Here is a 13,910-nt window from a genome sequence, read left to right as displayed (position 1 = left end):
CTGGCCTTCCCTCTAGTCCTCCAAGCGCGCTCCTGCGTCGGGACCCACGCTGCAGGTCCTCCCCCACTGGCGTCATCTCACCTCTCCACTCCTTTCCTCCGGCACGTTTATCACAGACGTAATGCTGCTGTTACGTGCGGTTTTTATTTGTTTATTACGTGTCTTCTTCCATGAAACTAGGGATTGGGCCCGCCTTGCTCCCCAACCTATTTCTGGCTCACAGCGCTACGTCTGGTATACAGAAGGCACTCAACACTCTTTGTGGGATCACAGTGTGCCCTCTGGCCACGGGCCTCTGTTTCCCCATCTGTGAGATGAGCACCACCTCTGTGGCAGGCCCATCACGGAGCAGATGCTGAAAGGACTCATGGGGACAGTCTCCCCCCTCCTTGTTCCCAGGTTAAGTAAGTCACACTTTTGCCCACGTGACCAATTATTGAAAGATTGAGAACCGCTAATCCTTAGCCGCTGGGGGGAACATCCCCATCTCATCTACCTATTTTTTTGAGGCGGACCTGCCTCAGTTCCTTTATCTGATCCTCAAAGGCCTTTATTCTTCAGCCCTGAAATCTGGGGGCCTGAACTTGCATTTTGAAATGGTTCCAAGACCTCCTCCCGCTGACTATGTTATTGCAAATCACGTTTTACAAATTCTCGACCCCAGGGAGCTACTCGTGTGTATAAAAAAATGAGATGTCAAAACAGTTTACCTATGATGTTCACCGTACTATCCACTTCATTTTTTATAGCTGAAGTCAGGGCCGCATACTCAGGAGAAAGATCACTTACTCCATTACTAAGCCCCAAAGATGACTCAACTGGTTCTTGCTAGGAAGAAGAAAAGAAAAAAGAATTGAGAACACTTCCTTTTCCCTCCCTGTGCTTAGCTTAAATTCTACCCTCTGTCCACTTTCTTTAATGCCAAGGTCATGTTCATCTCCCAAACGCATTCCCTACATGTTTTAAATCAGCCTGGAGCTTAAGAAGCACATTTCTGCGTAGAGTGTCTCGCCAAGGGTTCCCTTTCTTTCCTTTTCCTTGGAGGAGACGGTATCCGTGCACCTGGCTTGCCCTCCTGAAACGCTTACCCCTGCACAAGGTAGCCCTGGGGTTAAGCGGAGCTGTGTTACCGCCTAGGTAAAGCACTTTGCTGCCGAGATCCCAACTCATCCTTCTCTGAGGGAGGGGTGCGTGTAAGACTCAGCTCCTGGCTTTCTCTCTAAGGGAGGAATCCTGCCACCTCTTTTATAACTTTGGAGGAAAAGCTTTGCCTCAACTATCAGCCCAAGGACGAAATCCAGAGGACGTGGTGGATGAATTCTTCTTGGATAGGGTTTGCTCTGGATTCTGGCCACTTGAGCATCCTGCCCCAGGGTTGGGGGGCAGGTGGCCGGTCACACGGGCCAGGCTCATAGCCAAAGCCTCTGCCACCCTGTGGAGTCCAGTGAAACAGCCCACACCCACGGCTCCACAGGCATGCCTTCCGAATGCCCATGCAGCCCAAGAGGCTACACATTCATATTAATGAAACTAGGAGAACAAACTCCTCTCCCTAAGCTTGGCTCTCAGTTCTGCTTTATTCAAGTGCACCAGAGCCCTCCAACCTCTGAACGCGCCAACAGCTCTGGGAGAGCCAGCGCTGGAGTACAGACTGACTTTCAGCGTTTTGATGAGAGAGCTTCTCCTCAAGGGGAGATTACACTGGCGTCTATGACAGCAACAGAATCAGACAAAAAAAGCCACACGTGACAACTCCTGGGGAGACCAAACTGGAGAGGAGGGTGGAGGGGTGGAAAGAATAGAAGACAGGAGCAGAAGATCATGTGAGGTGGATATGATTGTGCTTTGAAAAATTTAGAGCGGATGCTCCAAGGCATGCAGGGTGTTCTTATCAATTTATGTGCTTCTTGGAACCAATGATGAACCCCCCAAATCTTAGGGAAGCCACCTAGGGAAGGAGGGGGAAACTACCCCCTCCCTCCCAATCCCACCTGGCAAATTCTTGCCATGATAACCATGGCTTCAAAGATATCACCTCACTGTATAGCTCAGTTCTCAAAAAAACAAACAAAAATCACACATAGCAGGGTTGACCAGATGTACCACAGGTTGAATCCAGGAAGGGCCCAGGACAGCCCCACTGGGCAGAATGTTGATCCCCTTCTCCTGCAGCATCTCTTTTACAAATTCCAAAGAGTTTATCCTTTCTGGGAAGAAACTCCCTTGCCTGTGACTTGAGTCACCACCTTTCTCTTCCTTTAGAGGCAAACTCCTGACTGTGCACCTGCCTTCCCACCATCACCTCCTCACTGCACCACCGTGAAGCCTGCAGTCTGGCTGCCACTACACTTGTGGAATCAAACTCCCAGCTCCTGGGGTAGGGGTGGTGAGACAGCCTGGCTTTGGAGTCACATGAGCCTGGGGTCCAAGTCTTCCTCTAGTTATAGGACTTCAGCCTCTTTAGCGGTCTCTTAGGATGCTGCGGACAGCTGTAAACTGAGGACAGTAATAGGACCCACGTCATAGGGATAACGGGAAGATTAAATGAGATAAATATGCACCTGGCACCTATTATTAAATAAGCACTCACTATTATCTAAGGTCACCAATAAAACTCTACTATCCCAAATCCAGTGACCTTTCCGCAAGTCTCTTTCCCTCAACCCCACACTCTGACATCCAACAGGAAGGCCTGTACTCTCCCCCCTTGGCAACAAAATCTATCTGTTTCTCCACCTTTCTGATGGCATCCTTCTCCCTGGCTTCCTCAACGGCCCCCTTCCCACCTCCCCACCATCATGCCCCACGTGTCATCTTCTTCCCCTTCCACCTCTTCAATTCCCCAAAAGGAACTAAGAACATTTTAAGGAATTATGGAAAGAACTGCTCGTTTTCATGGGTTTCTTTTGTTGCCAAGTTATTATTCACTCATTCTGCTTCTAGGCTTCTTATAAAGGTAATGAGGCAGTCAGACTTGCATATATTTAAAAACCTAAATTATTCTGATTTCTCAGTTGGAGACTTCAAAGAGTTTCACATGATCTACAGTGTAATTAGTGGCAAGTGATACTTCTATCACACTACACTTGAGAAAACTATGACTCACAGATGAAATTAGTTTTCCAAGATCACACTGCTTTTACTCTGAGGAGATACAGGAACTGAACTCACATCTTTGGTCAGGCAACATGGTCCAATTCCAGTAGTTTCTGTCTTAATAAACCCCTGGATCCTGTACTAATTCCAATGGAGATTGAGACTGAACTATTTTCAACATTGTTCTACTCCCCACATCCCCACCTTGCCTCTTGCACTCCTTCTGTAACGAAACAGAATACTCTACCAATGGAGACTTGAGTTGGACTACTCTGAACATTGTTTTACCTCCTCCCATCCCCACTTCCAAAATAACCTGCCGATCTCCAAGTCTTCAGTGCAAACCTTCTCACTGGTTTTAGAAGGACAATATAGCAGATTGTATAGTGAAATGTAGCCAGCATCTCCCTCAAAGGTCTCCATCCAGGGTGCAGAAAAACAGGGATCTTCACTACACTCAGTTGAAATTTCTGAAATGACTAGAATAAGAAGATCGAAACCTAAACTATGTATTTTTTTTTAAAAAAAGCAAGGAACCCAAATTAAGAAAATGGGTGAACATTTCTCTACGGAACATGTACAGAGATCCTGCAGGTCACGAACGGCCTTTGCCCACAGCATCTCCTCCTCCTCTGTGATGCCCACTCCTGCCCTGTCCCCCGCCTGGCTGTACCATGACCTGGCCTGGTGAATCCTGAACTAGCCTCCTCTTTCTGTTCCCTTTCTTACTTTAGATATAGGCTCTCCAGTAAATCACCTTGCCCCAAAGAAAACCAAAAAACAGATTGTGCTTGGTTTCAGACCGCTCCATGATCTATTAACTCTGCCAAATATTTATGCCCAAGAACCTTTCTTCTCATTATAGAATCCAAGGTTTGTTCTACAGTTTAAGGGACTTTAGGCAAAAGCAAACCAGCACAAGAGAGCGTTCAGGGGCGGAGGCAGGGGCAGCCTTCCTTAGACCGCGAAAATAACATTCCTTTGGTTGGTCTCAAAGCCATGCTTGCTGGAGGGGCTTGGGGGTGGGCCGAACAGAGGACAACCAAGGCCACTCATTCTGTCTCATCCTTGTGCCACAGCCCTTGTCTAGATGTTCCCTCCTTTGAGGCCAAACATAATGGCCGTAAGACCATTTCCCATCCCCAACCTCCAGAAATGCCCTAATTCATCTGTGCAAAGCCAGTCTCCTCAAAGCCAAATTTAAGGGCATCTCTACGTCTCTCTACCAACAAAAATCTCAGGCTGACAGCTGGGCTTCATGAAAGTCAAAGTCGGCCTGGGGAACTGCACACTCCATACCTCGGAGGCCCCGAGGCCACTAAGAACAGGAGTGCGACTGAAACAGGCTGCGGCCTCCTGCCTAGCCCTGGGAACACCTTCCTCCCTTGGAACTAGGCCGTCTTCATTCTCTTCCTCGCTGCTCCCACTGTAACTTCCCCTTAGACTTCTTTCTTTGGCTGGCTTTTCTCCTCGTCTTCTCCTTGGGTCTCCGTGTTCATCTCATGTAGCTTCCCTCTTGGAGAAGGCATCTGTTCCCACGGCCTCCAACATCATTCTTGGGCAAATGACCACACACCTGGCCTCCAACACTCACCCGAGCTCGGTGCCTGTCAGATCCAACTGTCCACCTGGTGTCTGCTTTAGAGGGCCCTCTGCCCTTTCTAGCCCATCACGTCCACAGTGAAACTCACCCTGTTCCCCACAAAACATGCTCCGCTCCCAACATCCCCTCCAGGAAGCTTGAGACGTCAGGGCCACCTCTTGGATCCACACCTGGCTTCCTCCTCCACCTCCTCTTCCAGAGAAATGTCTCCTCCTCTCCATTCCAATTGCCACCATCTTCATCTAAACTCTCTACCGCAGTCTCTCCCCCCATCTGCTGCTTCCCGTCACGGTGAGAAAAGCCTCCCTTAAATATCAACTCCTCCATGCTCCAGACCCTCCCCAGGGAGTTCAGCTGTGCCTTGTCTCACAAAAGCACCCACGGAGGTCATTCGGCCAGCCAGTTTGCAGACTGTGCTCTGAGCAGTCCGCTCAAGGGCCACCAGGAGGACAGGGAGGCACCAGAGCGGGCAGGGCAGGCCCCTCACCTGCTCCCTCCAGGGCAGCTCTGATTTCACCTCTTCAAAGTTCAGCTGGGTTGCCGGCGTGAGGCTTAAAAACTGAAGACCCCTTGCAACCCATGGAAGGATCACTCCAGTATCAGCCCTGATGGGTGGTCGGTCATTCAGCCTGTCTTTGGACAGTGGCAGGGAGCATATTGTTTCGTATCCGGCTCAAGTCACAGTTGGCGGTGAGAGCTCTATTAGAAAGTTCTGCTCAGCCAATACCTGCTTTTCTGTAACTTCCACCCAGAGGCCTGCACTCAGAACTAATACAGACCAGTCCTAGTCTTTACCAAGTGACATAAGAGACAGTCCCTGATTATGTTTTCCATCATCACACCGATGTTTTAATCTGGAAGCACTTCACAGTTTCGAAGCATGCATATGTTCTCTGCAAACAATCCTCTGAGGCAGGAAGTATTAATTCCGAATCCTCCCTACCTACATGCCTCTGTTTCCCCTTGTACCCTCACTCAGGCTCCGGCTCTAATGAAGCCGGTGTCCTGACTCATCCAGCGAAGACCACACAGCAGCTGTATCTCCAGGGCTTCACGTATGATCTGGTGCTGGGGCGTGTCCACCAATATACTGGAGAGTCCCCCAAGGCCTGGATCAGAGCCCACAGCTTCCGAGAGGCTGAGAGGCACTGAGCGCCGTGAAAGAGCACAGGTTCTGAGGTTGGACTAACCTGGAATCAAATTCCAATTCCATAAAGTGGAGCAACTCTGGGAAAATTACTCAACGTCTTTGTGCCTCCATTCCCACATATGCGAAAGAGAGAAAACCTGCCCATCACAGGAAGAACTAAATAATAATCAGAGCTGACAACCGGGTAGGGGCTCCAAAATGTCAGCTACCACCTCGCGGTTTTATCCACCTCTTTCCTTACTGATCTCGGCCTTGTGACATTTTCTGAAACACCAGTATGCTCTGATGATGTCCCATCTCGTACCGCTCACTACTGTGTTTCTTACTCTTATTTCCTTAGACAGCCAGTTACCTCCACGCAGGCAGGGCTTAGTTCAAGTAAAAGATGGCTCACTGAGTGCACAGCAAATACTCCCAAAGAGAACATCAGGGGATATAGGGGCAGCATTTCTGCACATATTACATGGTTAATGAGCCTTGGGTCTCAGGGAAGCTATTTAGGGAGGAAACAAAGAGCACGGAGATAAATTGCCTGAATAGCCCAAGAAATGTTCTGACAGTGGGCCTGCATGCTCTAAACGTCCTTTGCTAGTTAAAACTTCAACTTGATCAACTCCACTCCAATAAAAAAATTAATTAAAAAAAAGATAAGGATTTCTTCAGGTATCTTAAAAAATTCAACTTGAATTAAAGGAAGATTGGGAAGCGCTTGTTTTAACAGCAAATTTTCATACCTAGTTACTACATACAAGACAAATTTTCTCTGCGGAAGAAACCAACCTAGTCTATCCAGTTGCATATATATATATATATATATATATATATGCACAGAACGGAAAACTCAGAGCTTAGGTGTTTGACAAACAATAAAAAGTAATGTATTAATAGCTCAGTAAGGATAAGGTCCTGTATATATATAATTCCAGACAACCTAGAGAATTAACTTTGTACCACTCCACAGAAACATTCACACTATGCAGTCATGAACCACAGAACTTGGGGAGCCCGCTCGCCTTATCCACGTTCCGAGGCTTCGTCATAGGACAGATGCGAGTACATTTAAATTCAAAAGTTAGGCTGCTCTTATTTCCGACGAATCGCCTGCCTTCTGCTGAAGGAACAATGTCTCTATGAGGGCCATGTTTCGGATACTGACCATATCTACATCACAGGAGGATTTCTCACTGCACTCTCTGCTGGGACCCACGTGGCTGCACCTGAGAGGAAATCTCTCACTTGCTCCCCTGGGTCAGTGCGGGGCCTGGCCATGTGGAAGACGCTGCCATTGGTGATATGACTGCAGATGTCCTTTACTTACAAGAACACCATGTGTCATCAATTCTAAGGCGCACGTTCCTCACATTTCCACACCCCTGAAATGGGATGTGCCTTCTAATCAATTCTGTGTCATGATTTCACTGCAAGCAGTTTTTTCTTGCTTACAGATAACATAAAATAATGGTGCATCTTCCAATCGCTGGCATCTGATATTCAGTGAAGTCTGGTGGTTATGTTTGAGCAAAGCTGGCTGAAAAGTGAACATCTGTTACTCCATTTTCATTTCTCCATGAACTGAGATTGTGAAACTAAATCTGCATTCTAACCCCCCCACTCCCTCCTCCCCATATATTACATTTATTTATGCATCTATTTAGTCAACAAATACTCATTCATCTATTCAGTGATCAAATATGTATTAATTATCTGTTCTGTACCAGACACTGAGCTAGATGCTGTGAAACTAGTAGCAAATATGATATAGCTGTACTTAAGATTATAGCAGATTCTTCAAAATCACATATTTGTGGAAGTTACACTTTTCTGACTAAACAACAATAATCAGAATGTAGACCCTAAAAAAATCCAAACTGTGGGGAACTTGATACAACAAATAACAGGGTTTTTTCATTGCAAGAAAAAAATAAATTTTTTTAAAGTAATTTAGGGGAAACCCATAGGTTACAAAAACTTGAGACATATCCAAAAATCACAACATGTGGACCTTATACAGATCTTGATTCAAGTAAACAGACTGTATCAAAATTATGACACTTATGAGATAAATTGGAAATTTGAACACTGAGTGGATATTTGATGTTTTTGAGGAGCTACTGTTAATTTTTTCAGATGCAATAATGATACTGTGTTATTTCTAAAGAGTGTTTATCTTTTAAAGATATATACTGACATAGTCATGAAAGAAATAAGATGTTTGGAATCTGCTTTAAAATTTTGGGCTGAACCATATGAAATTGTTTTTGTAAGTCAAAAATGGTTGAACATCTGCAGTTTCATATTGGATGTATGGAAGTGGAGGGAAGTACTAATGAAATAAAATGGCCACGAGCTGATTAATGCTGAAATCGGGGTGATGGTCTACGAAGTACGTTTGACTCACTTGCCTCCTTCCTGTGTATCAAGTTTTTCCATAATAAAAAGTTATAACAAAATGAGGCCTTTACTATGCTATATTTAAAATAAGTCACCAACTAAAAATACTGGAAGTGGAAACTGGAGGTCTCACTGCTAAAACACTCTAGCTAAAAAATTTATTTTCCATTGCAGGAGTAAATGTGTCTGAAACTTTAACAATTTACCTAAGTTTTCCCTCTGCCTTCACAAGTCAAACTGAAGTGTATTTTTTCCGATTATTTTGACTAAGTGGCTTGCTTTTAAACATTGTGCTGTCTGGGCAATTTGGTTTTTCCTTCAAGAGTTATTCTAGAGTAGAAACCAGAATACTTGGCATCTCTTTTAAGTTCAGTTCTAAATAACCGTGTGAACTTGGCCACATGTCCCACTGCCCTTGGGTCCATGTCACTCAACTCTCTTGAGCCTCTGTTTCTTCATCTGCAAACAGGGCGCGGTGAAACAGACAATCTTCTCTCTGATGGTCTATCAGTCTGGACTGTAGTGTCTGCTCTTTGCTTAGCAACTGGAGCTCACCCTCGATTTTGCATGGGATATTTGGCAGTTCTCTGGCTATTGAACAAGGGCCACCTAATCTACACACAAAGACCCTCACACTGCAGTGGATTTCAGACTACACAGCCCACTGAAAAGCTCACACACACAAACGCATCCCTACGGAAAACTTTTGGAAGTTATGAAAGCTGGTTCTATAGTGGAGCAGGAAAAAAACTATTGAGATCCACATGAATAGAGGGCTTGAACAGAAATCTGTGTCCCCAAACTAATGGCTTGTCATGGAATATCTGCATACATACATACATACATACATACATACATGCTGGGTTGGCCAAAAAGTTGGCCAACACAATACATATACATAAATATAGGTAATACATTCTAATATAAGTATATACTATTTAACATACTTTTAAAAATATTTAATGGCCTGAAAATATACTTAATATTATCAGATAGTAGCTGGTTGCTGGAGCTTAGCTGGAACTAAGTGACATGCTGGCAACAGTTGCAGGGACCAGATGGAGGCTTGAGACTGTCAAGCTCAGCATGGATTTGTGAGTTCATTCATAAATTGCTCAGGGAAGTTGGATGAAGCAGGGGATGTGTGTACTTGAGTCTACAAGTGGGTACATGCCAAAGAGGAGACGTGTAAAGCACACGAAACACAACAGCAAAAGAAGCAAGATTAAGTACTTCACAGAGATCACACCACTTATTTTCATGAGACAGAATATGAATCATTAGTCTGATCACAACCTTGGCCTCCTCTCCGAACAAAGATTACCTTGATGTGCTTCACTCTGTCTTCTTTTTCTGTCTTTGGTTTCTTTCCTGTGGCAACAAAAATAGTTCTGGATTAATTCATGAAGAACAGAGAGACATTTTCCCTAAGTTAAATTCTTTCTGAAACTCTCAATGAATTTATTGCTTTAATCTGTACATGGCCAAGATCCCAAATGCTTCTTTTACCGCTTTTGGGGGCCCTGAGGGTCATTTTCCCCAGCCAGGTAAGGGCAGAATTATCACCCACAGTGGGAACAAGGGTTGTATCCCTGCTGTGACTACAGATGTGGAAATAAAAGAAATCACAAAGGCACTATAAGGTATATTAAGCGATCGTTGTTTTAGTCAGTAAATATCTTTATCTACCTTTCTTAGAAGGTCGTTCAGATAAAGGCAACATTCGGTAGACTCTGAAGGCATTGTTTCCTTTCTTTATGCTTTTATCCTTGACTTCTTCAATGTCAGGCAAAGAGTTCATGGCACATCGAAAATTCGCCTTCCATGTTTTTGGATCAGGTTTATCTACTCCTGGTTGATGCTTTCCTAACAAAATAGTTGAAAGAATTAAGGTTAAGAAAAAGAGGGGAAAAATTATTTCTAGAATAAAAATTTCTGGAAACAGGATTGCTGGCAGATAGTACAGAGAATCCTTTTAATTCTAGGCCACACCTACAGTGAGCAAACCTCCTGGTTTATTTGGGGCTGAGAAGGTCCTTGGGATGCAGGAATTTTTGTTTTAAAACCCGACAGTTCCAGGCAAACTGGGACAAACTGGTCACCCTGGCTCTACGAAATAGCTTGAGAGAAAATTATAATGGTAGAAGAATGGACAATCAAGGTAAGGAAAAGACAAAGCTAGGAGGCCAGTAGACCGACAAGCACAGGCAACTGGAAGGTCACTTTTTTTTTTTTTTTTTTTTTAATTTATTTTATTTATGTATGGCTGTGTTGGGTCTTCGTTTCTGTGCGAGGGCTTTCTCTAGTTGTGGCAGGCGGGGGCCACTCTTCATCGCGGTGCGCGGGCCTCTCACTATCGCGGCCGCTCTTGTTGCGGAGCACAGGCTCCAGACGCGCAGGCTCAGTAATTGTGGCTCACGGGCCCAGCTGCTCCGCGGCATGTGGGATCTTCCCAGACCAGGGCTCGAACCCGTGTCCCCTGCATTGGCAGGCAGATTCTCAACCACTGCGCCACCAGGGAAGCCCTGGAAGGTCACTTTTTCATCTGATTCTCAAACATTAAGTAAAAGTCCGTTCCTGCAAATAGCTCGTTAGTTAAATTTTGTTACAAATAAATATAATCTTGACTACCTTTGGGGGAGATAAATTTGACCCAACTTTATACGATGCAAAACAAATAAGTTCTATATTCCCCTGGTACACACCTGGGGAACCTCATCAGAAAACCACATTTACAGGAAATTTAAGGACTACGTTTTCTATGGAATGGGTTAAGCATCACTCCTTTTTTTAAAAAATAAATTTATTTATTTATTTATGTATGTATGTATGGCTGCGTTGGGTCTTCGTTGCTGCGCGCGGGCTTTCTCTAGTTGCGGCGAGTGGGGGCTACTCTTCATTGTGGTGCACAGGCTTCTCATTGCGCTGTCTTCTCTTGTTGCAGAGCACGGGCTCTAGGCGTGCAGGCTTCAGTAGTTGTGGCTCGCGGGCTCCAGGGCGCAGGCTCAGTAGTTGTGGCGCACGGGCTTAGCTGCTCCGCGGCGTGTGGGATCTTCCCGGACCAGGGCTCAAACCTGTGTCCCCTGCATTAGCAGGCGGATTCTTAACCACTGCGCCACCAGGGAAGCCCGAGCATCACTTCTGAGTGATGCAGGCTGTACCCCACGTGTCCTAGATGTGCCTGGGAACAAGTCCCAGGTTTATCAGAGCTATTTTCATGAAGTCATAAGCCAGGAGATTTTATATATGTAGTAAAAATAAAAATAAACAATAGCTAACAGTCTACTGTATAACTGAAATTTGCCAAGACAGTAGAACTTAAACATTGTCACCAAAAAACAATGTACACTTTAAATATTTTGCAATTTAATTTGTCACTTATACCTAAAGGCATGAAAACAACCACAAAAAAGCAACAGTGCTGGGCTCTATAAACAATGCAGGGTTAATACCTGTATGGATGGCCCAGTTTCTAAAGAGCGGTGCATCTTTTTCCACATCCCACCCATGTCTAGCTGCATGCATCCAGGGGATCTGAAAAATCTTCTTTTCCTGAAAAAAAAAAAAAAGTAAATAAGCACTGCAGCCCTGGGTTTCAGGCCACCATTGCAGAGGATTATAGCTAGTTCTAGCTAGTAAGATTCCCTGCTAAGTATCACTGGGTTTGCTGAGTATCTACTGTAAACCAAACCCACTTCCCCACTGGGACCCAAACCTTGACAGTCTACCAGGTGAGATTGAGAGGCAAGTGGAGTCTGGTAGGATAAAAATAAATTCCAAGGTCAACGGTGATGATCTGGGAAATGCCAATGTGCCTCCTTTCCTTTATAGGAACACAGGTAACTGGCCACTTACTGAAATTTCTAATGCTTAGTCTTATGAGCTACTCCCATCACTTGGTAAAGAGGAACTCCTTCTGCCTTAGGTAAATTAAAAATTAGGCAACTCTCCAAATGAACACTCATTTTGCTGCTAAAGGGAAGTTGGGGGTGTCTGCGGCCATCACAGAGACTAATTTGTCACAGAGACTAATTATCTCAATCTGCTCACGCAGCCAACAGAAATAAAAGATTTTGTTCTAATCCCTATGTGTCTACTACCCTGCATGAAATAGCAATAAATACAAACAAAGATGTACCAATTATATGAAGATGATACTCCTTTTCTGGAGAAAAGTCCCTCAAGTACAGTTCTTCTTATAGCAGGCCCTCTCCATCTCTCTTATATCCCAAGAAGTAACTCAAAATTGCTTAAATCAATCCTGGCAAACATATGATTAGAAACCAGTGCTTTGGAAACAAAGTCACACTTGTAGTAAAACTACTTATGTGAAACTTGGTTCACTTGGCATGTTCACATGGTCTCAGTTTTGGTTTTTGCAACACCCTAACGAGCTGCGTGTATGTTATTTTTTCCGCTTTACAGTTGAGGAAACTGAGAAACAGAATTAAATTTTCTAGCCAAGGAACTTATAGTAGTAAGTATCTAAATTCAAAACCGAGGTTGTGTAATCCCATATTCAGTCACTTACTCATATCACCCATTGTCTCCCAGGGTTTAGATTTAGATTTCCTGTCCTACAACAGATCTGGTGACTTGGACTCCATGGAGATTAAAAACCAGGAAAACCGTACTTTTTTTAAGCTCTCAAGGTAGGTCTGATAATTTCTAGGTATGCAGATCTCTGCACAATACACTGGAGCAGGAAAGAAAATGTCAGTAGGGATTTTCCACAACTTTGGTCTCACACAATGAAAGATACAAACGGTCCCCACCGACCCAAAAGGGACTTGGCCCTCCCCATAGAACATATTGCAAAGCCTGAACTAAAAATATGTCAGAACATTTGAGATCTCCCCAGAACTGTTAAAAGGGAAAATTCTATGTATTTAAAACTTAGTAAAGAAGAACTGAAAGCGAGAGATTTTTCATAAATCCCTCCTTGTTCATGCTGTATCATCCACCGAGAGAGGGCAGGGCTCCAGGTTGGCCAGATTCAAAAGGGCAGTGGTCAGAAGAGGGCTGAGTGAAACTTTATTTCTTACTGTAGATGAAAATAAGAGGGCAAAATCACTTAATGCAGTTTCTGACGTTGACATGAAAGCGAAAAACATGCAAATGAATTTATCTCGGTGAAAGATTTTTTCCTGAACTACACAACCAGAATCTAAAGGTTTATGCTTAAAGATTTAGATCCTTAAAGAATCTGCTGTTGTACTTTGTTCTAGGACAAAGGAGACCTGGGGTGACACAATCTGAAATCTATCTCCTAAGACACAAAATTGATTTTATAAGTAGATCTTTTCAAGCATTTGCGTGTTTGCAGGCACACACACACACACCTCCCAAAACTAGTCTCCCAGAAACCATGCTCAAACCATGAAACCACAAAAGTAATGACTGAACCTAGCAATTATCCACCATGGATCCCCTTTAAATGGGCAAAGGCCGTGAATAGACCTTTTTCCAAAGAAGATAAATAAATGGCCAATGAGCACATGAAAAGATGCTCAACATCACTAATCATCAGGCAAATGCAAGTCAAAACAGCAATAAGAAACCATTTCATATCCTCTAGGATGGCTAGAATTTTTTTTAAAAATAAACAGAAAATAGTAAGTGCTGGTGAGGATGTGGAGAAACTGGAACCCTCACACATTGCTGGTGGGG

General features: G+C 44.3%; 1 protein-coding gene and 1 long non-coding RNA gene across 5 annotated transcripts in view; one reads left to right on the top strand and one right to left on the bottom strand.

Moving 5' to 3' along the window:
* IRF2 (interferon regulatory factor 2) overlaps positions 1–13,910 on the bottom strand; it is an 85,476-nt gene that overhangs the window by 20,132 nt on the left and 51,434 nt on the right. For all 4 annotated transcript variants that reach the window (XM_082444841.1, XM_082444840.1, XM_082444843.1 and 1 more), the window contains 4 exons: positions 11,693–11,792; positions 9,930–10,106; positions 9,565–9,611; positions 711–828 (listed from right to left, as the gene is read on the bottom strand). In XM_082444841.1, coding sequence (XP_082300967.1) covers positions 711–828; positions 9,565–9,611; positions 9,930–10,106; positions 11,693–11,792 — 442 coding nt within the window. The remainder of the gene's footprint in view (positions 1–710; positions 829–9,564; positions 9,612–9,929; positions 10,107–11,692; positions 11,793–13,910) is intronic.
* On the top strand, positions 10,116–11,582 carry LOC309651813. Its single transcript, XR_014258419.1, has 2 exons — positions 10,116–10,458; positions 10,773–11,582. It is a non-coding gene; the product is annotated as an uncharacterized lncRNA (long non-coding RNA).

The sequence above is a fragment of the Balaenoptera physalus genome (assembly GCF_965194825.1).
Source record: "Balaenoptera physalus genome assembly, chromosome: 21".
Lineage (NCBI taxonomy): Eukaryota > Metazoa > Chordata > Mammalia > Artiodactyla > Balaenopteridae > Balaenoptera > Balaenoptera physalus.
This window is presented reverse-complemented; position numbering and strand designations above follow the sequence as displayed.